Here is a 24,789-nt window from a genome sequence, read left to right as displayed (position 1 = left end):
TGAACAAGCATTTGTGGAATATGGAATTAGCTTGCCTTACATAGGCTTTTCACTTGCTTCTATTTGATTTGCTCAGTGTCGTCCACCCGCACCATGTACGTTATAGCAGTGTTCTTAAAACGCTGTATTTGTATGTGATAATGGAATTGATCCTAGTCCCATTATCGAAGGACTGTTCCTAAAACCCCCTTACTCAAGGGGGTTCAAATGAATCGTTAGCCCCGCCGAGGCTATAGCTACCTTGTGGAACCTATGTCGACATAGCTATGCTGGCAGAGCCCCCTATGGTAGATGCAGTGTGTACCAATAGTTTTTCTACCGGTTTAGGAACACAACCTCCCTGAACAACATTGTGCCCACAGAAGCACTCTTCTGGGGATTTTGTGGTTATAGCTCTGTCACTGAGGGAGTGTGTGGGTTTTTTTGTTTTTTTTTTCAAACCCTGGCCAACATACCTATAACAATAGAAGTTTTCAGTGTAGACCAGGCCTGATGTAATGATGCAAGGCCTACACATTACAGTTAGGGTTGCCACTTTTTGAATGGCACAAAACTGAACACACCTGCCCTGCCCCACTCGCTCCATCCCCTCCTCCCTCTGTTGCTTGCTCTCCCCCGCCCTCACTCATTTTCACCAGGCTGGGGAAAGGGGTTGGGGTTAGGGTTCGGGGGCAGGGGGGAGGATGAGGACTCCAGCTGGGGGTGCAGGCTCTGGGTTGGGGCTGGGGATGTGGGGTTTGGGGTGCAGGAGGGGCTGCAGGCTCCCGCTGGGAGTGAGGGCTCTGGGGTGGGGCCGAGGATGAGGGGTTTTGGGTGTGGAAGAGGGGTTCAGGCTGGTGTGGGCCACAAATGAGGAGTTCAGGGTGTGGTAGAGGGCTCCATACTGAGGCAGGGGGTTCAGGTGCGGAGGAGGAGGTGAGGACTCTGTCTAGGTGCAGGATCTGGGGTGGGATGAGAGGATTGGGGTGTGGGAGGGGGTGCAGGGTCCAGGCAGTGCTTACCACAGCTACCAGGGAGTGGCCACCAGGTCCCTGCAGTGCAGCCTCTAGGCGCATGGGTGGCCAGGGAGGCTCCATGCACTGTCTCGCAGCCACAGGTGCTGCCTCTGCAGCTCCCATTGGCTGCAGTTCCTGGCCAATGGGACCTGTGGATCCAGCACTGGGGCTCTGGCCGCCCATGCTCTTAGGGGCCACAAGGACAAGGTGGCCACTTCCGGGATCTGCACAGAGCTAGGGCAGGCAGTGAGACTGCGTTGGTCCTGGGTCCCCGTGACACCACCGTCCGGACTTTTAGCGGCCTGGTGGGTGTTGCCGACTGGAGCCTCCAGAGTCCCTTTTCGACCAGGCATTCCAGTCGAAAACCGACCGCCTGGCAACCCTAACTACAGTAAGGGCTTGCAGCATGAGGCCCAAATAATACTAGAGTATTTCCATTACTAACCCAATACATCATAGCTGACAGTTACTACCACAGAATATTAGTGCTGTGTGCTGTCTGTAGAATATGAAAGAGGAGCGCTAATGTAGCTTTCTGGAAGCTATTTGTATGAATTTTCCTTTACTTTAGAGAACTGATCTGTTGTGTCAGTAGAATGGAGGTCAGTGACATATAAGTGAACGTGCATCAAATGGCTAGTTAAAAACATTGAGGGAAGGGGAATATCAAAGCTAATGAATAGATTGTTGTCATGTGCTGAACAAAGCTTTTATGATCTTATAGTTTGCTTGGGGGCAAACATTTAATTTGTTTCCTTTTTGCAGCTTACACAAGCTTTGATAGGTTAAAAACCTTGCGTTAGGTTATAATAAGCCTCCTTCATAGTGATGGCCAGTGAAATTGTTTGCCAAGCCTTAGATTTGCCTCTTTCTGTTGGTCTTTTAGCCTTACTTCTTATTTATATTTCTTCCAAAACGTGTTTCTATTTTTCTGTACAATCTGAGAGCGGAAGCTTATTGTTTAAAATGCTTTTGATTATGTGACAGTAGTCGAGATTGTCAAATCAATCACCCCCATAAACCTTTAGCTTTGTCATTGTGTGTCTTGGTGTGTTTTTACCAGCATAGACTTTTGTGCCTGCTGGGACATATCTTTAGTTCTGATTATGATAAAAAATGAAATAAACAAATGAATTTGATCTCGAGCTAACAAGTTGCCAGTAGTTTATCGGTGTTTTTCTTTTATTTAACTTCCATGATAAAAGCTATCAAATAGGACGCTTCAAAGTTTGCTGCCAGGTTTGTGTGTGGAAAGAATAGAATTGTTGGTAGATAACACCACCATTTCTTTCAAGCTTATTTCAAGCTTATTTCAAGCTGCAAATAATACGCATTTTAATATGGCTAAATGTATACATTTAAGGACAAAGAATGTAGGTCATACTTACAGGATAGGGGACTCAATCTTGGGAAGCAGTGACTCTGCAAAAGATTTGGGGTTGCGGTGGATAATGAGCTAAACATGAGCTCCCAGTGTGATGTTTTGGCCCAAAGAGCTAATGTAATCCTGGGACTCATAAATGGGAATCTGGACAAGGAACAGAGAGGTTATTTTACCCCTGTAGTTCATACTGGTACAACTGCTGCAGGAATACTGTGTCCAGTTCTGGTGCCCAGAATTCAAGAAAGATGTTGATAAATTGGAGGGAGTTGAAAGAAGAGCCACAAAAAATTAGATTAGAAAACATGCCTTATAGCTATAGACCCAAGGAGTTCAGTCTATTTAGCTTAAGAAAGAGAAGGTTAAGGATGACTTGATTACAGTCTGTACCTACATGGGGAACAAATATCTAATAAGGGGCCCTTCAATCTAGCATGAAAAGGTATAACATGATCCAATGGCTGGAAGTCGTAGCTAGATAAGTTCAGATTTGAAATAAGACGCAAATTTACTGGTGAGAGTTATTAACCATTGGAACAATTTAGCATGGGTCGTGGTGGATTCTCCATCAAGTTACAATTTTTAAATCAGGACTGGATGTTTTTCTAAAAGATCTGCTCTAGGAATTATTTTGGGGAAGTTCTATGGCCTGTCAGGTCAGACTGATCACAACGATCCCTTCTGGCCTTGGTATCTAATCTATCTATCTATCCTAACTTTTTTTATCCTCAGTCTAACATAATTTTCTAATATTTCAATTTCCTTGATGAAGGAATGTGGAGGCGGGGTGTGTGTTTGTGTGTGTGAGCAGAGCTTTGTATGGACAAAAAAGGACAAGGTAATTACTTGCCTTTCATCTGACTTGTTCAGGTGTATCGAACAGAGACAGTTTAGAGAATGTCAGTTCCACCTAAGTGGGTGGATGTGAGGTTTTTTTTTTCCATCCAGCATTTAAATCAGGGATTCCTATGATGCAGCCAGAGGGCCAAATGTGGATCCATGGCCCAGGACTATTGCCTCTGTAATTGTAAGGAAAAGAGAGAGCTCCATAATTAGAACTCAAACATCAAGTATTTTCTATTAATCCATCAAGGCAAACCGTGAAAATACAATGCTTATTTGTATTTTGATGGTCATTTATTCTCTGATGAAAATGATGCACATTTGTATGGAAGTTGAGTGCAGCTTTAGGAATGCAGACAGAGATTGCCAAAGAAGACTTTCAAATATTGGGCCCCTGGATCGAAACTGCAACTTTAAAAGAACTGAAATGTGGCTTGTATTATACCGTCCCCATATTAACCCTAATTTTGATAGCTGTTTGGATTTCTGGCATAAAGAGAAGCAATAACTTCTGTTTATATTAGATGACAGTCAAAACCAATTGTGATGGGGCAAGGCCAGATGGCTATAGAAAAGTAGTGGGAGATAGATACATTAGCTCCAGGCTAAACAAATCCCTGGTACCAGGATAAGTTAAATGCAGCTGCTCCAGGTCAATTAAGACACCTGGGGCCAATTAAGAACTTTCCAGAAGGCAGGGAGAATGCTAGGTTGATTGGGACACCTGAAGCCAATCAGGGACTGGCTGAAACTAGTTAAAAGCCTCCCAGTTAGTCAGGTGGGGGTGGATGTTAGGAGCTGTGGGAGGAAGTTGTGCTGTTGGAGAGACTGAGTAGTACACAGCTTATCAGGCACAAGGAAGGAGGCCCTGAGGTAAGGGTGAAGTGGAGCTTGAGGAAGTGGGGGCTGCTGTGGAGAAGTAGCCCAGGGAATTGTATGTGTCATGTTTCTAAAAGGTCACCTACCATAGCTGATACTATTAGGGTCCCTGGGCTGGAGCCCGGAGTAGAGGGCGGGCCTGGGCTCCCCCCTTTGCCCCCCCCCCAATTAATCAGTGAGACTGGGAGACAACAAAGACTGTGCAAGGGAGGATAGATTCTCCTCACCTCCCTCTCTGGCTTATGGTGAAAATGGCTCAGTAGACTGTGACCCTTGTCTCTAGAGAGAGAAGGGTTACATGGAGGGTCACAGTGAGCCTCTGAGGCTAGCAAAATCCGCCAGGGACCCACGGAGACAAGGACAGATATATATAAAGGAAGTTCCTGCTAGGAAGATATGAATGTATTATTTGCAGGCAGGATTCTTAAAGGGGGAAAATTGTAAAAGGATTCTATTGTGACAACTGTGTGATCACTCTAGGTTACCTTTAATATTAAATGGAGCTTTATAAATTAGAAGTCTGTACAGACTGGCAGCCCCATCTTACATACCTGTACTTTCCTGAGCAGCCTCAGAGAGCTAGATTCTGATCTCATTTACTATAAGGTAAGGAAGAAATCAGCATCCTGCCCATTGACTTCAGTGAGTGCCTGACCACATGAACAGTGCCTTTGATGTTAAGGAGACTGCTTGTGCAAATAAACACGACTCATGTGAGTAAGGATTTTCAGGCTGAGGCCCCATCCTGCTAAGGCCCCTTCTTCTTGCAGGAGAAGTTCTTATTCATGCGAGCAATCCTGTTGGACTCAGTAGGACTGCTTGCATAAGTGTTGTAGGGCTCTTTGTGTTTGACATTTTAAGGCCCAGATCCTCAGCTGGTGTAAACTGATGTCGCTGTGTTGACGCAAATGGAGTAATGGCCATTTCCACCAGCTGAGGTTCTACCTTTTGATTCTGCAAAATTACACTCACATCATGAGTGCTCCTTTAGAAATTAGGGTGGAAGGCTTAACTTCACTGGGGCTACTTGGTTGAGTAAGGGTTTCTCAGTATACAGGGGATATCTTTATCATTTTAAACCTTATTTCTAATAAAGCCATCTCTCCTTCTCCCAACCCAGGTGCTCATAGTGACACACAAAGAAACCACTATCCGAATAACAAACATTCTTGTATGTTCCAATACACAACACAATCAAATAACTCACCCCTTGCCCTTTCTGGGAACTTCATATCTTCATCTAATTTTGTCTCTAATTTGATTCCCCTTTTACTCAACCACCCCAATTTTGTGAGCAGATTTGAGCAAAATTCAGAGCCTGGTGCCACCACTTCTCCAGGGGTCTGCAAAATGATTTGGTGCCTGATTCAAAGCCCACTGATGTCAATGGAAGTCTTTTTCTCTTGACTTTTGGTGGGTTTGCGGTCAAGCCTGTTGACATGCCAGCTCAGGTAGGGGATATCTAGACAGAGGGTTATCCCAACTGCCATGGAAGACTGTACTAGCTCAGCCATGAATTCTTTGTCAGGATCACTGGTAGCATGACTTGTCTCTCCCTGGCTTCTAATATCTCTGTTACTTAAGTGATGCTAAAGGTCTGAAACCGGATGTGAAATACCCATTGTGCAGTGAAGCTGATGCTTTGGAAGAGAACCCCTGTAATTTTCCAGTTCATTTTGGTTTAACGTGTTTTCGCTGTTTCCTATTCTCAGGTTTCAGAGTAGCAGCCGTGTTAGTCTGTATTCGCAAAAAGAAAAGGAGTACTTGTGGCACCTTAGAGACTAACCAATTTATTTGAGCATAAGCTTTCGTGAGCTGTAGCTCACGAAAGCTTATGCTCAAATAAATTGGTTAGTCTCTAAGGTGCTACTTGTTTCTATTCTCATAACTTTTAAAATGAAAAATGGCTTTTCAATGAATACAAATATTTTGTTTCCTTGGAATTTTATTTTTTTACTAAATAGCAAAAGTAGAATTTCTCAGAGGTTTTTTTATAACAAATTTTAGTGAGAAACTTTATTTAAACTTTTATTTCTTGGGAAACTTCAACAATAATTTTGAAAAGCTTCTTGCAAAAAGTTTGGCATTTATGACGGACTCTGCTCATTTTTTGTCTTCATTGGATTATTTCTTCCCTTTGTTGCTTCTACACCTTGCAAATTTTCCCTAAACTTTGTAGCACATGATAAAGTGTGAATCCCACCTCTTCCTCCTCCCCCCCCCCCCAATGTGACATTTCATCCTCTTGTCCCCCTGCTGAACTCAGCCTGCACCTGGTCACGTTCTTGACTAAGCACGGCTTTGTGATCTGCCCAGTCTGACACTGGAGGTGCTTCTGTTTTGAAAGGAAGAAGACAACTGGTGTTGGAGTCTCAGGAATTGTCTACACCTGAAAGGTAATTCATATTTAAAGTGCAATAACTATTCCAGAAAAATTCCATGTGTAGACAAACCCAAAGGGGTTAGTCTCCAAAAGCCGCTCTTTTTCTGGAGCTCTTGTCCCTATCTTCAGTCCTGCCAACCTTCCTTCCTTCCTCACCACTGCTGCTTTTTTCTTTTCAAATCTTTTCCAGACACCTGTATATTTACTTTGTGGTTCATGCTTCTATTGGCAAGGCAGTAGGCAGACCCTTCATACATTGGGCAGGTGCTATCAGTTGCTGACTAGCTTCCTCTCTCTGCTGCATTATAGTGGCTGTTCTGCAGGACAGGTTATACAGCTCTCTTCCTTTATTCCTTCATAGAACGCATAAATGGCAATGTCTGCAAGACAAAGAATTAATTGGAACCAGAGTATTTTCAGAAGAAAGGGGGATAACATTTCAGTCAGGAGGAAGGTACAACCCAGACCGTGGCAGAGAGAAGCTTTAGTAAAATAGTCCAATTGAACCTCAAGAGTTCTGAGCTGGCAAACAAACTATGTGAAGACGGCACAAAGGGTTCATCTCAATTCACTTGTATCTTACCATATATAATGCTGTGTAACAGGCCTATAGACTGTAGGTCACATCCCCTTCTAGTTTCTAGTTCACATGAGCTGGTGGTCTCCTATGGCTGCTAGCTCAAGCAGTAGACGTCTGTTCAGGTGGTCCTGGCTTCAAACATTGCTGATGTGCCATAGTGGAGGTTCTTGCAACTGCAATCCAGTATCATAAGAAAATACTGTATCTAAGCAATTGTGGGATTCCACCCAGAATAAGCATAAAAATGGGAAAGATTCTTAACCAAGCAAGATCCCTTCTTAAGAGGAAAATTCAATCCATAAGCAAGTGTAGGTTTCACCTTGTCACTTAAAACCACCATGCAGGCAAACCAACATGCATTCACTTTTTTTTTATTTCTAAGATCAGATTCTTGTGAATGTTCACATTTCCCATTGCAGCTGCAAGAGATTCACAGAAGACTGGGATGGGGATTGGCCCAGCATTAACCTTAGCATTTAATATCTTCCCAAGTTCTCTGCTGTCAGGGCTGTATGTTACACCTTTGAGGTTAGAATCGGAGAGCCCTTGTGTGGGCTTAGAAACCTTTCTCTGGGGAGGAAAATAGAGGGAGCTTGAAGATTTCCCTGTAACTCAGAAAAGTGAGGTCTCGTGATCAATCCATTATCATACGGAGGGTTCAGAATGAATGGCGAATAACAATGTTTTGTAAGGCTAATTAGTTCTCCTTTCAGTGTAAATCCAATGTAGCTCCGCTAACTTCAGTGGTGTTACTCTGGATTTACACTGGTGTAGCTGAGAGATTGGCCTGTCCATGTTAATTATTCTTTGCATAACAGTAGCTCTGAGGGACATGGCCCCACTGTGCTAGGTGCTGTATGAACAAAATATTAATGTTCGTATGAGAATTTTGATGGGAAAATCCTCAGGATCAGAAGCGTCTCTTTCTCACTATTGAATGTAAAGAGAGGAGTTTAATGATCTATGATTATTACTTTTTCTTTTATTCACGGCTGCTCTGTTGAAGACACCCAGTACGTGCATGCAGTGCTAACTCAGTTGTGTCTGTTACAACCCTAAAGAATTCTTCCTGGTGAACTTTCTCCAAGCTAGTGTACTGGCCCCAAACCTTGGGTCCCACGTGCTCCTGGTTTGCTAGGGCTGGGCAGATTTTAGTTTCTGGCTCTGGGCCAGTAGGCACGCTCCAGGTACAGACCGCATGTCTGATACCCCTCTTGGTAGTGGGGACCCCACGGTACAAGCACCAGCTCTCCCAAGCCTCTGCAGTAGCTGTTGAACTCTCCTAGAGTTTCACTGAAACTGTGGACCCTCTGGTGTAGTTTCTCCCTTTGGGGACTGTGTGGCAGTGAAAGCAAAGGACACACAGACTCTGCACAGGAATTTGTAAACACACACACACTTTACTCTTAGACAGCACAAGGGCTATACAGAGCCACAAAAAACAACAAAACCTGCCTGCAATCCCTGTCTGTTTCATCACTAATCCAGGAGCCCTTTGGCATGTGGTCAATGTCTTTTCCAAGTGGTCCAGTATTCCTCCTTGTCGCCTCTGGTCCTGGTGTGCTCCCCACCCTCTATGCTGGAGTGACTCCTTTTCGTAATGTTGCAATCCCCTTTGTCAGGTGATCAGCCCTATTGGCATCAAGTGATCTGTTGCTTGGTTAAAAGCCCACCTGGGAAAAGTAGTTTTTTGTTTTATTTTTTGTAGTAGTTAAGTAGCTAGCTTATGTGCTTAAGGGGTTTCTATTTGAATGGAAGAACATCCAGGTTAATGAGCCTTGATCGCTTTCCTTTGTTAGCCTTCCGCTGGCTGCAGAAACTTCTCCTGACACCACCTGAGGTTTTCAGCTCAAGATGGGGAGGCTACAGGGCCAAGGTGAAGGCCCAGAACCATTTTACAATCAAACTGGCATTCACAAAACAAACTGGAGTTCGTATTTTTGCTATAGATGTATACAAACCTATGCTAACCTGTCACCATCTCTCTTCTCCCTTTTTTGTAGGTAACCTCTTTGTCGTCAGTCTATCTGTAGCGGACCTGGTAGTAGCGGTGTACCCTTATCCTCTCATCTTGAGTGCCATTTTCCATAATGGATGGACACTGGGAAACACGCACTGCCAAATCAGTGGGTTCCTCATGGGCTTGAGTGTCATTGGGTCCATTTTTAACATTACAGCCATAGCAATCAACAGATACTGCTACATCTGCCACGGCCTGTGGTACGATAAACTCTTCAACCTGAAGAACACCTGCTGCTGTCTTTGCCTGACCTGGATACTGACCTTGGTGGCAGTTGTGCCAAACTTTTTTGTTGGATCCCTGCGATATGATCCCCGGATTTATTCCTGCACCTTTGCCCAGACTGTAAGTACATCATACACCATAACAGTGGTGGTGGTTCATTTTATAGTCCCCCTGTCTATAGTGTCATTCTGTTACCTACGGATTTGGATTTTGGTGATTCAAGTCAAGCAGCGGGTAAGACAGGAATCCAGGCAGAAGCTAAGAGCGGCTGATGTTCGGAATTTTTTGACCATGTTTGTGGTTTTTGTCCTCTTTGCCGTGTGCTGGGGGCCGTTAAACTTCATTGGTCTTGCTGTCTCTATTAATCCTTCGGAAGTAGTGCCAAAAATTCCAGAATGGCTCTTTGTCCTGAGCTACTTCATGGCCTATTTTAACAGCTGTCTCAATGCTATGATATACGGGCTTCTCAATCAGAATTTCCGAAAGGAGTACAAAAGAATACTACTGACTCTATGGGCTCCGAGGTTGCTGTTCATCGACGTGTCGAAAGGTGGGACGGAGGGACTGAAAAGCAAGCCCTCCCCAGCTGTAACAAACAACAACCACCAAGCCGAAATACACTTATGAAATCAGAGCAATGCTGTGTATTCTGGGGTACAGTTGTGTATATAGTATGCAAAAGCTTTTCTACCTGTACATTTAAAAGCTGATATCACGGGGCCCAATACCGCCAGGATTTACTCATCCGAGAACTGGGTCCGTTCCTACACATGGTGTCTGAGTGCCTTACTCACTCACAGAAGTACAGCTTTGAATAAGGATTTCCAGGATGGAACCCACAGACTTTATTTTTTCTATGCCATTTTTCACCACGTGCCTAGGTGACTTTGATGCACTTGCCACACTGCTTCTCACAGATGGTTAGTACCTAAGCATTCAAAGCGCATGTAGATGCAGTTGTAGTTGAAACTATAAGACCTGGCAAAATTAGCCCTCTATTTTGAATTTTTTTTCTAATTCCATCCTTTTTAGCATTAAGTAATGCTGAACCAAACGTACAAGATCTGAGCTATAAACTGCATGACTAACTTTGTACCTTTTTAGGTTAGTAGGATTAGTCAGTGGTCACATAATATGGGCATGATGGCTTCCACTGTCTCTTTACGGTTTAGTAACTAGCCAGTATGAGATGCAAGGCAAGGTAAAAGCACTGTTTTTGATTGAATCTATACAGATGTTGAGTACACTTGCACTTCCTTTTCCAGGCCATGAATAAGAATACAACAAGCGACCTAATCTAATTGCAGAAAGAGGTTCCGAGCCTAATTCTAATTTTAGGCAATATTCAGTAACGGCCTGCATTCATTCCAAACATCTCTCAGAAGTCCCTGTCATGTGAATGTAATGAACTGTAGCAGAATCCCATCCTTTTAATTCAGATGCCAACTTTTAATAAATAGAAAGGAGAATTCAGTGAAAATAATATTTGCACTTGCAGACAAAGGCAGAAAGAAAAGGGAACGTTTATCCCAAACATGTCTGCATTCATGTAATGGGCACACGCAATGAATGAAAAAGGCAAGTGGAGAGTTTTTTCCTTCTTTTTACTCTTGCACAGAGTCACAATATGTAAATGGGGGTGTGGAAGCTAAGTAAAAATATTTACACGCCCCGAAAAAGAGCGGGAACATACTCATTTAAAGCCCGAGCTCTGCCCCTTTGTGGTTGCTGTCAATGCACTGCAGTATCGTGTAGGTCCGTGTTACAGGCAAAATATATGCACAGTGGGCAGAGTTGAGGCTTCTTTAATTGGTGGAGGGCTTTGTCTGTAAATGTGAATTTTTTTTCTTTTTTTACCCTTAGACCAAATTGAGTTCCTTCTTGAGAGGTCTTTTAAAAAAACTGGTAGCAGAACAAAAAGTGAACTACTCCTGCTCTCAAGCAGTCCCATTAAATCAATGGGGAAAAACTCTGCTGTCAGTTATAGGGTGTGCTTCAGTTCATACCAGTAGAATTAGGCTGGCTTTACATGGGTGTAACAGCGACACTGAGCCTGCTCCTGTTGACGTCAATGGGAGCTACGCTGTTGATATTGATGGGGGCAGGATCTGTCCCTTATGGCAGTTTAGCCCAATGAGACTAGTCACATAAATAAAGACAGAAGGATGTGACCTGGTCTCTTGTCAAAGAAAGGACCCAATTCTGCATTAGTGAAATATATATATTTTTTGCCATTCATGTCAGTGGGAGCAGGATTTGGCCCACAGGTCTGATCCTCTGAGGCACAAAGGCCAAGATTTTTCAAAGATTTAGGCACCTAATATAGACGGGTGCCTAGTGGGATTTTCAAAAGCACTTAAGCAGGTTAAGCACTTCATTCTCATTGACGTTAATGGGAGTAGGGAGCTTAACCTGCTTACACCCTTCTGAAAATCCCACTAGATGCCCACCTGCATCTGTAGATACCCTGAATGCTTTCTGAGAGTTGCTGAACATAGCTCCCACTGAATTCTGTCAGGGAGAGGACTTGGGAGAAGTTGTCCGTTGAGGGACGAAGTCCAAAACAATGTACACAGCACATCTCCTAAATAAGCAATACGGTGTAAGAAGCTGTTCTGTGGCTTGGCTTATTGCAATACAAATTGTATTTACAGGGGGCTATGACAATGTGGTACTGCACATTTTCAGACTCTGTCTCAGCCACTTCACATGATAATTGTGTTTTAAATACTTGATACAATTATCTCATAATAGGAGCTAAACTGAGTCATGTTTTTAAAAATTGGCCTTTGGCTCTTCAGAGTATGGCCAAATAAGGGTATCTGATGTGGGAATTGGTCCTTTTCGCTTCAGACAATACCCATCTGAATGAATTTATATTGTTCTATGCAAACGAAAAACATTGAGTCAAACTTGGATGCAAAAAGCACCAAGGAATTCGTAACCACAGGGTTGAGAGTTCAAGTTGTACTCGCACAGCAAGTTCTGTTGCGCTGTGATTATCGTTTCAACTGGTTTGCAATTAGTTGTTCATTAGAATCACATTTGCAAATAATATCCTTAAAAAGGAGCATATTTCGTTTACTAAGACAATCATATGGAATCCTTTAAAATTTTCCAAATGTCTCCAATTCTCTGTGCCCCACTACTGAGATTTGATCTCCTGGATTCTTTCTCTTTGTAACAGAATGTTCAGTGAAGGCCATGTGTTTGTTTGTTTTTTTTCTAAAGCTTGCATTTTGCATTATGTCTTATTCGAAACTCATCAGAAATAACAGCCAGTCAAAGTCAGAATAGAACTTTTTAACGCCAAAGACACTCCCAAGATTTGACTGCTTGGGATATCTGATCTAGTCCTGTAGCAACAGGACTGCGTTATGGAGCCCAAACTGCCTCGGTGGAACAGCACTCCAGGCCTGGGCTGTAGGAATTAGAGGTGGCATACTCCTATGCATCGAGAACAGTTACTGCTAGACAATGTGACAGTACAATATTCTTGCTGCAGCCATTGAGCACCCTCAGCTCACAGTGAGGTCACTGAGAACTGCAGGTACTCAGGGCCGTATGGGGACATGGTAGGTATCTACTGCACTGCAACTGCAGGTCCTTTAATCACCTGGGCAGCACCTGACGAACACAGGGTCTGATCCTGCCCCATAAGAGTGGGATTGGGTCCCTTAAAGGAACTTAGCGTATCCTACAAAATGTAAATGTCACTGTAGTGCAATCATTTCAGAAGCACTTTGCGTGTCTCAGTGTAAGTTAAGGTTGCCTGTAAATGACCATGGTGAGGTAGGTGGGACCTTGAGCCAAGCTGCACTGAAGTTGATGTCTGCAACATAAAGCAGGTTAAAAATGGAGAGTTCAGCTTTGAGGGGAGAACCTGGTGCCATGATGCCGAGAGTGCTTGGAAGTATAGATTGACTCTCCTATTAAATTCATTTAAGAGTGCCCCAAGAAGGAGTTCCTTGTTTGAATTTCTGGTTATGGCAGCCTAGAAGAGACTGCGAACTGGGTGCCAGGAGCTTATTTGTTAACATTTGTTTATTGGAGAAAAGGGAAATGGATCTTAAATTGGGGATCCTGAGGAAAAGTCTGTGTTTCCCTATTGGAATCCAAAGTGGGGTTTTGAAAGTGATCCCACAGCTTAAAAGGAGCTGTGTCAACTGTGGATCTGGCCTTGAGCCTTGGAATGTGAAGGTCATATTGGGATCTCCCTTACGCCAGTAATAAACCATTTACTCTAGATTAACCCTGGTGTCCCTGAATACTGAATTTGGGCCATAATTTTAAAATTGCCATAGTAGCCATGAGTGAGAGAATTTATTGCCGTGAAGGGAGATGAATCTCTTGCCATTTGATGATGCCAATGAATGTTTAATCTATTTAAGAAGAATGTAGTTGAGGTATTTATATACAACTCTATACAGTGTTTCCATTTCACCATTTGGCTAAGAATTCTTCACTTTGCTGATCTATTGCTGTTCATTAAGAAAAGTATTTGTTCCCTTTATCTATCAAAACTGTAATATAACATTGGATTGTTTGTTATTTTTTAGCAAATATGTTTTTTGAAATAAATATCTGAAATGACTCATTGGCTTTTGGTTATGACTAGAAAGCAGATTGATATGAGCAGGTACAACTGGTTAAAAGTGGGAACTGAATTTTTCCAGGACGTACATGAGCCTTGACTGCGAAATTCCAGTCTGGAATTAGAACACCCAAAAATCTGGGGAATGTCTTCAGATCCCTGCTTATGGTCCAAGTCCACCTTCAATACGGGAGGATGTTGGGGAACAGGAGTCGTTATGCAATGATGTCTCATTCATAAGTGGGGGGGGACTCCCTTGCTCAGAACTACTATTGACTGGGATGGCTCTGGGGCCCTTTGCCATGTGTGTTTGTCATCTAGTTGTGGGATGCCGTCTGCATCTCTTTATTACCCATTTCTTGTCCTCTCCTGAGAGATACTCTATAAAATTATCAATATGGCTGCAATGGTGCAGAGGAACCCTTTTATAAAATAGCAGAAGCAGACTATAAATTGTGCTACTGACAGATTTTTTTCAGAGTTGGGATTTAGACCAGTGTGTTCTCCATGCAGTAAATGAATATTCACTATCCTTCTGGATGTGAAAACAGGCATTCGTACACTAGGTTATTAAATCACTAGTGAGGTCTTACACAGGAGTCCTGTATAGTTAGGCAGGATTATTAAATTATCAGTGTAAACTGATCTTTCTGCCTGTAAGCATGCTGGCATCCCTGACTTCTGTTAAAATCTCTAAAAATAATGCTATTTCTTTTATTGAATTAAAAATTATTTCATGGTTTCTGTATGCATCACTCTGGGATGTATTAGCAGCCGTGTGTGGGCAAGACATGAGAAGTAATTCTTCCACTCTACCCAGCACTGATATGTTCTCAACTAGAGTACTGTGGCCAGTTCTGTACATCACGCTTCAGGGAAAGATGTGCACGAATTGGAGAAAGTCCAGAGGAGAGCAACAAAAATGATTAAAGGTCGAGAAAACATGACCTGCAAAGAAGGATTGGAAAAAAAAATGGGTTTTGTTTAGTCTGGAGAAGAGAAGACTGAGGGGAGGACATAAGTCTTCAAGTACATAAAAGGTGGGGTGATAAATTGTTCTCATTATCCACTGAGGACAGGACAAGAAATAATGGGCTTAAATTGCAGCAAGGGAGATTTAGGTTAGACATTTGGAAAACGTTCCTAACTGTAAGGGTAGATAAACATCGGAACAAATTACCTAGGGAGGTTGTGGAATCTACCTCATAGGGAGGGTGGAGGGGTTTAAGAACAGGTTAGACAAACAGCTGTCAGGGATGGTTTAGATCAGGGGTTGGCAACCTTTCAGAAGTGGTGTGCCGAGTCTTCATTTATTCACTTTAATTTAAGGTTTCACATGCCAGTAATACATTTTAACATTTTTAGAAGGTCTCTCTCTATAAATCTATATATTATGTAACTAAACTATTGTCGTATGTAAAGTAAACAAGGTTTTTAAAATGTTTAAGAAGCTTCATTTGAAATTAAATTAAAATGCTGATCTTATCAGTTTAGTGCAGTGGTTCTTAACCTGGGATGCACACACCCCCTGGGGGTGCGAGATGCCCTTTCTAGGGGTGTGAGACAGGCAAGATTTATTTTTTAGAAGGCAAATTATCAAAAACACAAATTAAGCACAAGCATATAAGTACCACTACTTTGTTTCATCAAACCTATGTATTTATTAACATAGATTTTTTTTTAACGATTACCGTAATATACAAACAAAGTTTTCAAGTTTTTAAGCTAATTGTAGTGTAATTTTGATAAGGGGTGAGAGAACATATTTTGAGAACTCCAGACCATGAGCGGGCTGAGTGGGGCCGGGTGTAGTGTATTAACAACCCCAGACTGGCGGCGGGCTGAGTGGCTCAGCCCGCTGCCGGTCTGGGGTTCCGTCCGCTCGCTTCTGCCAGCTGGGGTCCCGACCGCTGGCCCCGCTCAGCCCGCTGCCGGTCTGGGGTTCCGTCCGCTCGCTTCTGCCAGCTGGGGTCCCGACCGCTGGCCCCGCTCAGCCCGCTGCCGGTCTGGGGTTCCGTCCGCTCGCTTCTGCGAGCCGGGGTCCCGGCCGCTGGCCCCGCTCAGCCCGCTGCAGGTCTGGGGTTCCGTCCGCTCGCTTCTGCCAGCCGGGGTCCCGGCCGCTGGCCCCGCTCAGCCCGCTGCCGGTCTGGGGTTCCGTCCGCTCGCTTCTGCCAGCCGGGGTCCCGACCGCTGGCCCCGCTCAGCCCGCTGCCGGTCTGGGGTTCCGTCCGCTCGCTTCTGCCAGCCGGGGTCCCGACCGCTGGCCCCGCTCAGCCCGCTGCCGGTCTGGGGTTCCGTCCGCTCGCTTCTGCCAGCCGGGGTCCCGGCCGCTGGCCCCGCTCAGCCCGCTGCAGGTCTGGGGTTCCGTCCGCTCGCTTCTGCCAGCTGGGGTCCCGGCCGCTGGCCCCGCTCAGCCCGCTGCCGGTCTGGGGTTCCGTCCGCTCGCTTCTGCCAGCTGGGGTCCCGGCTGCTGGCCCCGCTCAGCCCGCTGCCGGTCTGGGGTTCCGTCCGCTCGCTTCTGCCAGCTGGGGTCCCGGCCGCTGGCCCCGCTCAGCCCGCTGCCGGTCTGGGGTTCCGTTCACCCAGGCTGGCAGCCGGGACCCCGGCTGGCAACAGCGTGCCAGTAAAAATCTGCTCTCGTGCAGCCTTTGGCACACATGCCGCTGGTTGCCGACCCCTGGTTTAGATAATACTTAGTTCTGCTTCAGTTCAGGGGAGTGGACTGGATGAGCTATTGAGGTCCCTTCCAGTCCTACATTTTTATGATTCTGTGTTCATTCCATTGAAATGTACAGACTATTCAGATTTTATGAATGGCAGTATCCGTGTTTGTGCTATCGTGCTCTGGGCGTACATGGATTCCCAATGGTTAATGGACTAGTAAAATGAAAACTGCTTAAAAACGAGCGCAGAAGAACGGCAAGTGGCAAGTTACCATGTTTGATTTTGTTGATTGTGTTGTGAGGACTTATCATTCCTACCGGCACCTGTCACAGGATAGGTTTTGGAAAAACATGTTAAAGAAGGTATCTGAGGGACACAAAGGGATGAACTTTCAAATGTGAGGATGGTAGTTTATCTAGAAAAATGCATGCTCACCCCTTGCGCATGCAGCTTGGTTAGGTGTGGGTTAGATTCACAAAGAAACCAAGGCATGGAGATGCTCAGCATCACCACACTTAACTTTTAGGTACCTAGAAAATCAGCGGGATTCTTAAAGCCTTAATTTCGCTTCTAGGCTCCATATACAATGAATGGGAGGAGAGAGGATTCTCAAAACCCAGTGTACTAGATGGCTCCTTGCCTAAGCTAGACAAGGAGAGATGCCAAGCCAAGGGGATGTGTGTGTGTGTGGGGGATGCTAAGCCCCACCCCTGCTTCAGAGATAGGCACCTAAGTCCAGACAGCAGTGAGGTGCATCTCTCTGTTTGGGATTCTCAACTGCAAACCCTCTCTTGGTGTTAGGTGTCTAGACTGTTTTTGCAAGAAGCTGGTGGGGGGGTGGCGGCGGGAAGGAGCAGGAGGATGATTTCCCTCATAACTTTTTGCACAGTGACTGGGGTACTCACCTGGGCTATGGGAGACCCCTAGTCCAAGTCCCGCCTCTACCTGAGGGGGAGAAGGAATTTGAACTGGAGTCTGCCACCTCTCAAGTGCGTGCTCTAACCACTGAGCTATGGGACACCCTCACATAGGGTGCTCTGTCTTCTCTGTTCTCTCTCTCCTGTTGGAGCTGTTCCACGGTGGATAAATAATGTAAAGACTCATTGGGCCAGAGAGCAAGTGAGCAGGAGAATGACTCTGTAGCCTAGTGGTTAGAGCACTTTGGTGGGGGACCCAGGATCCAGTCCCCCTGCCCTGCTCCTATGATTTTTAAATTATAGAGCCAAAGTGGAGCAGCTTCAACAGGATAGACAGAGGGTGCCCTACATTGGAATGTCCCATAGCTCAGCAGTATAGGTGCTCTCTTGAGAGGTAAATCCCAGTTCAAATCCTTTCTCCCCTTCTAGTGATGGTGGGGGGTGGGAAGTCTCCCAGATCCCAGGTGAGTACGGGGCTAACTGTTTTCTCCCCCACTGCCATCATTTTGTGTAAGCTGTTCTATAGTGGCCTGACCTGCTAGGTGAGGTTTGAGCACAGCGACCAGATCAGGCCCCATAGGTGAGTTAGGTGGAGGAATGCCTATCTTCCCCTGGTTCATGCACGCTCTGGGGGGTAGGTGTCCGGATGCCTGGCATGGAGCTGCAGTGCATAAGCTCAGGGGCAGAAGCATAGGCTGCCTAGAGATCTTCTACTCTAAGTTTCAGAGTAACAGCCGTGTTAGTCTGTATTCGCAAAAAGAAAAGGAGTACTTGTGGCACCTTAGAGACTAACCAATTTATTTGAGCATGAGCTTTCGTGAGCTACAGCTCACTTCATCGGATGCATACCGTGGAAACTGCAGCAGATATTATATACACACAGAGATCATGAAACAATACCTCCTCCCACCCCACTGTCCTGCTGGTAATAGCTTATCTAAAGTGATCATCAAGTTGGGCCATTTCCAGCACAAATCTAGGTTTTCTCACCCTCCACCCCCCTACACACAAACTCACTCTCCTGCTGGTAATAGCCCATCCAAAGTGACCACTCTCCCTACAATGTGCATGATAATCAAGGTGGGCCATTTCCAGCACAAATCCAGGTTTTCTCACCCCCCCCCACCCCCATACACACACAAACTCACTCTCCTGCTGGTAATAGCTCATCCAAACTGACCACTCTCCAAGTTTAAATCCAAGTTTAACCAGAACGCCTGGGGGGGGGGGGGGGTTAGAAAAAACAAGGGGAAATAGGCTACCTTGCATAATGACTTAGTCACTCCCAGTCTCTATTTAAGCCTAAATTAATAGTATCCAATTTGCAAATGAATTCCAATTCAGCAGTTTCTCGCTGGAGTCTGGATTTGAAGTTTTTTTGTTTTAAGATAGCGACCTTCATGTCTGTGATTGCGTGACCAGAGAGATTGAAGTGTTCTCCGACGGGTTTATGAATGTTATAATTCTTGACATCTGATTTGTGTCCATTTATTCTTTTACGTAGAGACTGTCCAGTTTGACCAATGTAAATGGCAGAGGGGCATTGCTGGCACATGATGGCATATATCACATTGGTGGATGTGCAGGTGAACGAGCCTCTGATAGTGTGGCTGATGTGATTAGGCCCTGTGATGGTGTCCCCTGAATAGATATGTGGGCACAGTTGGCAATGGGCTTTGTTGCAAGGATAGGTTCCTGGGTTAGTGGTTCTGTTGTGTGGCATGTGGTTGCTGGTGAGTATTTGCTTCAGGTTGGGGGGCTGTCTGTAGGCAAGGACTGGCCTGTCTCCCAAGATTTGTGAGAGTGTTGGGTCATCCTTCAGGATAGGTTGTAGATCCTTAATAATGCGTTGGAGGGGTTTTAGTTGGGGGCTGAAGGTGACGGCTAGTGGAGTTCTGTTATTTTCTTTGTTAGGCCTGTCCTGTAGTAGGTAACTTCTGGGAACTCTTCTGGCTCTATCAATTATTATCAAGTATTTAGATGCACAGAGTGATTTTTAGATGTGTACAGTGTTCAGGAGCAGCTGAGGGGGGCTTTTGTGACCCCCAGTGGGACCTGTCTCTAGGATTTAGGCACCTAAATTATTTTGTGACTCTAGCCTTTTGTGTTTAAGAGAAGGCTTTGCGGGTGAAATTGGAGGAGAGGGGGTGGTAGTCAGGCACTATATTTGTGGAGATGCACCTACTCCATTTCTCTCTGGAAATTTGGCCCCAAATGTCTAACTGTTGTAATTATATAGCAGTATTGGAACTCCCAAGTGGTCCGTTGGGGAAATTAACTTCCCTGCACACTCTCCAATTAAACTGAGTCTTTGATTCATAGAAAGCACTGCTATTAGGAAATTGTTTCTGGGGAGCATTTTAAATAAATGAACATTTGCAGTTCACAGCTGAGTCACCAGGTGGCATGTTAGTTTTATAAGGGAAGTTAAGCTAGGGAGGCTCTGGTTAGAGTGAGTGGAGTCGGGACGTAGCTAATGGGTGAAATGTGATAGGCAAGTGTCAGCCCCTTTATGGAGCAGAGCTGCACTTTGAGGATTGCACTCTGGGTTGAGCTGACCAAATAATTCGCAATGAATAATTTATTCAACAAACTGCACTCTTTTCTGTCCACAAATTGTTCCTGAAAGTCTCGAATTTCTTCATACATTTCTTCAGCCGATGGTTCTTTAGTTTGCAGATCATTTGCAAGCAGATAACTCGGTATATTCACAGTGTCAGTCTGTGGTTGGCTGGTAACGTCCCTCGGTATTGTTTCTGGTCCCTAACTGGATGGATGACTTGAGTAAGCGAAATGAGAATGCAATGGTTGAATACACAATTTGAAATTTGCACCATGTTTGTTATGTGGATTAGGTGCCTTGTTTTTATTCCCTGACCAGACAACCTGCACAACGAACAAATGAATAATTGTGGACAGTTATTGCTGTGCTGTGGGTCTGGGAAGCCATGTTTACTGGGTGTCAATGACCCTAGATTAAATGTGTATGGGAGTTTTGTTGTTTAATTACCAGCCCTACAAATTCAACATGGGCTCTGAGAGTCCAGCTTGGATTCTTTCTGGTAAATGCATGACTGCCAGTAATAAAGATTGTGCAGACTAACCTCTGCCAACTCTTTACACCTGTGCAGCCCTCCTGAGGTAAATTAATCCCTGGTATAATTCCATTGACTTCAGTGGAGTTACACCATGATTGACTTTATGCTCAAATAAATTGGTTAGTCTCTAAGGTGCCACTAGTCCTCCTTTTCTTTTTGCGAATACAGACTAACATGGCTGCTACTCTGAAACCGTGACTGAGTTTTCCCATTGTATTAAAATGTTGACCTCAGTTACACACAGGCCAAATTTGGTCCTGCAGTTGGAACTTAGTTACCAATTTTGTTAACTTGGGAGCCAGCACAGACTCAAACTCTCTCTCCCATAGACAGGTAGTGCTGCTGTGCTGAGCGGAGTAAAGAGGTAGCAAAAACTAACATTTGTTGTTTAAAATAAGAAATATAGTAAAACCTCAGAGTTACGAACACCAGAATTACGAACTGATCAGTCCACCGCACACCGCATTTGGAACCGTAAGTACGGAATCAGGCAGCAGCAGAGGAAAAAAAAGAAAAGCAAATACAGTACAGTGGAGTGTTAAATGTAAGCTACTAAAAGAATAAAGCGAAAGTTTAAAAAAAAAAAAGTTTTGACAAGGTCAGGAAACTGTTCCTGTGCTTGTTTCATTTAAATTAAGATGGTTAAAAGTAGCATTTTTCTTCTGCATAGTAAAGTTTCAAACCTGGATTAAGTCGCTGTTCAGTTGTAAACTTTTGAAAGAACAACCCTAATGTTTCGTTTACAGTTATGAACAGCCTCCATTCCCGAGGTGTTTGTAACTCTGAGGTTCTACGATACCGAATATCCCCCAGGGAGTCGATCTGAGTGAGAAGGTGCCATTTGTTCAGTCGCTTTTCAGAGCTGAGCCATGTGTTAAGGTTAACCCATCTGCCTCTCCTTTTGCTAACCTCCTCCCTGGAGCATTGCAGTTGATTGTATCTGTTGCTTTTCCTGCAAATTCAACAATATCTGGGGATATGCAGAAAACACAATTTTATACTAGTTACATATCTTGAAATATGTTAGTGGTGATCCCTCAGAACCTACAGCTGAGTGGAAATGAATGAATAGAATTGTCTTTAACAAAGAGACTGTATTTATTTTTCATGCAGAGTTTAACTGATGGCTGATAAAGCTATAACTGTAAAAGACACACAGGTTCTATAGCTCAGAAACACTGGCAAAACTGCACTTGCAGTGACTGTTTTCGAAATTGCTATTTGTCCTAATGCAGGTTGCTTCCAGGATTAATTTGTACCAAGAAGCCAGCTGATAATGAGCAGTTGCAGATGTATTCAGTTTCTCATTGGAGAAATGTAAATTAATGCACCTAATGAAATATTCATTGTGAAAACCCCCCTTTCAGTGTTATAACTAGATAAGTGTAGTAGAAAGGATTTTTTTGGTAAGAACACTGAGAGGGGATATGCAAATAGTCATTAGTAAGATCTGTAAAATCTGAATCACTCGCTTATGAATGAAAGCACCATCACATTGTTTCCATAATTGTTACTTTTTGTGACGCCTGTTTGTAATATCCATTATTCTTGATGTAATCAAGTAGCACACTGTAGATCTGAGAGAATTTGTAATAGTGTTGAATTGTTAGTATTCAAACCAAAAAGAGTGTCACCACAACTTTAATTGAAATGTGATTCTTCATGATCTCCAGAAATTGGTCTTCTGGTAGGCTTCTAAATTCAAATAACTACTTCTGAGGGCTTGGGAAACGTGAATGTCTTTGAGATGGGTAGTGAGAGCTGTACCACCACTGCTGTCTAAAATTACCTCTTAAATAAAGCTGAGCCATCAAACCACATTATAATCCTTCCGTTGAAAGCATGTCCCAGATCTTGTATTTTTGTTAGATTATTATTATTATTATTTATTACTTATTACATCCTTCTCATGTCAGTGTCGGTGCACAGGATGGAAACTAATCTCTTCCATCCTTAGTCATTAGCTGCTGCTTCCGTCTGCTCGGTGGTGTTGGGAATGACTGTCCTGCCCTCCCTGCCAAGGGTGGCTCGTAAGGTTTCTCTTGGGCTCCCTCATTTCCTCATACCAGTTGCTTTCCACCTGACAGATTTTGTACACTAGGCTATTTTATATGTAATGACTATATTTAATAATTCATACTTTAATAAATACTGACATCCATAATCTTGTGTGATACATGGGTGCTTAGTTTCCCCGCAGCAATGTCCTATAGAAATGAAGCTGACTGCAAACTGATTTCTAAATCAGAATAAGAGATTCACTTACCTCTATATAGGTTCCCAAGGTGCTGGAGAAGCTGTACGGTATTCAGCAGCTGCTGGAACTTGCCCTCCATTCTGCAATACAGAAGCAACGCACACCAGGTTTTTAAGGCAAGGGATCAGAAAGCGTCCTTTCCAACTGAAATGAGGGGCAAATTGAATACAGCAAAAGATGTAACCACGACGAATTCTGAAGAGAAAAGTAATAGTACAGCTACAAATACAGCAAACTAACCCTGACTGTGGAAACATTAGATCCACAGTGCTGCTGGTGGTGAAATAAATGTTTCATAAGATCTTTTCCTTAAATAAGTTTGAGAGCATTTTCTATGACCTTTATCAATCTTTTGGAATGGTGGAAAACCACAATGTCAAGCCATTCTGAAGACTAGAAAATGGTTTTCATTGTACTTATGATGTTGTACTTCTAGGTATTAATAGAGTAGTAGTTTAATGGCATGGGTTGTGTTGTTTTTTCAGTCCTAACGATGCATGCCCTATTAAACGAATGACTAACCCTTCCTCCTGCCTTGTCTCTCCCCCCCTTTGCCACCCAAGCCTTAGGAGGGAGGCAGTACCAGCAAAGGCCTTCACCTTCATCTTCTCAGGCCCAATACTGCAGAATTAGGGAAGCTGGAGGAGGAAGGAGTAGACCCGGGGTTTGCCTTCTGCTTCCCTCTTGTGAAAATGGCATCAGCTGTGGCTGCTCCTTTTCCCCTCTCCTCCACTCCCCCCTTCCCCAAACACCTCTGTTCTCTGCCCCAGTGGCAGGGAAGTTGGCTGCCTTTCCCCCCAATCAAAACTTTTTGCCAGGGTCACACGTAGCTTGAAGGCTGGAGTTTCTCGCCTCATAGTAGGAGTGGGTCCAGCAGGGGTTTAAGTAACATTACATCAGAGTTGGGTACATTGCATGGACGCCCTACTGAGATGTCATGTAACTGGGCTCTCTAGCTACCCTGGGGAATCTCCTCCCCCCGGGGCAGACCCTGTCTTTGCAGAGGATGTTTGCGTGTCTGTACCCCACAAAGCCAGTGGGAGTGGCAATGGTTATTAGATTCATGAGCCCCGTTAAGGGTTGCTTCCATACTCCAAGGAGCAGAGGGGACTGCAGGCCCACATTCACCCTGTGTGCTCTCTGGATGCATCTTTGTTCAGGGCCAACCTTATGATAAACAGGGCTCAAAACAAGAACAGAGGCTGATTGCCTGGGGATGGAATTAGCCTTGAGTTGCCACCATTCCAACAGTCCTGCTGCCGAGGAGATGTGCTGTTGGCCAGTGAGTACTTTCCTTTCTACTTCTCTAGCCAGAATTCTCAGAAGCTCCCAATGAGGTGGGGCCCCAAGTTAGTTATAAAGCTAGCCCTGCACTGGAGTAAATGCTCACACGCTTGTGTTCACACTGCCTCAGAAATCAATTGAGAATGTTACACTCCAGGGATCAAAGTACTTTATTCTGGAGTTCGCAAAAAGAAAAGGAGGACTTGTGGCACCTTAGAGACTAACCAGTTTATTTGAGCACAAGCTTTCGTGAGCTACAGCTCACTTCATCGCATGCATACTGTGGAAACTGCAGAAGACATTATATACACAGAGACCATGAAACAATACCTCCTCCCACCCCACTCTCCTCCTGGCAATAGGTTATCTAAAGTGGTCACTCTCCTTACAATGTGTATGATAATCAAGTTGGGCCATTTCCACCACTAATCCAGGTTTTCTCACCCCCCCAACCCCCCACCCCACAAACTCACTCTCCTGCTGGTAATAGCTTATCCAAAGTGACCATTCTCCCTACAATGTGCATGATAATCAAGGTGGGTCATTTCCAGCACAAATGCAGGTTTTCTCACCAGCAGGAGAGTGAGTTTGTGTGTGTATGGGGGTGGGGGGGTAATAGCTCATCCAAAGTGACCACTCTCCTTTACAATGTGTATGAAAATCAAGGTG

General features: G+C 44.3%; 1 protein-coding gene across 1 annotated transcript in view; it reads left to right on the top strand.

The window, feature by feature from the left end:
* GPR50 (G protein-coupled receptor 50) overlaps positions 1 to 9,933 on the top strand; it is a 71,907-nt gene extending 61,974 nt beyond the window's left edge. The window contains exon 2 of the mRNA XM_077825568.1: positions 9,065 to 9,933. Within this exon, the coding sequence (XP_077681694.1) occupies positions 9,065 to 9,933 (869 nt within the window). The remainder of the gene's footprint in view (positions 1 to 9,064) is intronic.
* The last annotated feature ends 14,856 nt before the right edge of the window (positions 9,934 to 24,789 follow it).

This window comes from Eretmochelys imbricata, chromosome 9, assembly GCF_965152235.1.
Source record: "Eretmochelys imbricata isolate rEreImb1 chromosome 9, rEreImb1.hap1, whole genome shotgun sequence".
Taxonomy (NCBI): Eukaryota; Metazoa; Chordata; order Testudines; family Cheloniidae; genus Eretmochelys; species Eretmochelys imbricata.
Note: the sequence above shows the minus strand (reverse complement) of the source record. Positions and strands in the feature narration are given on the sequence as shown.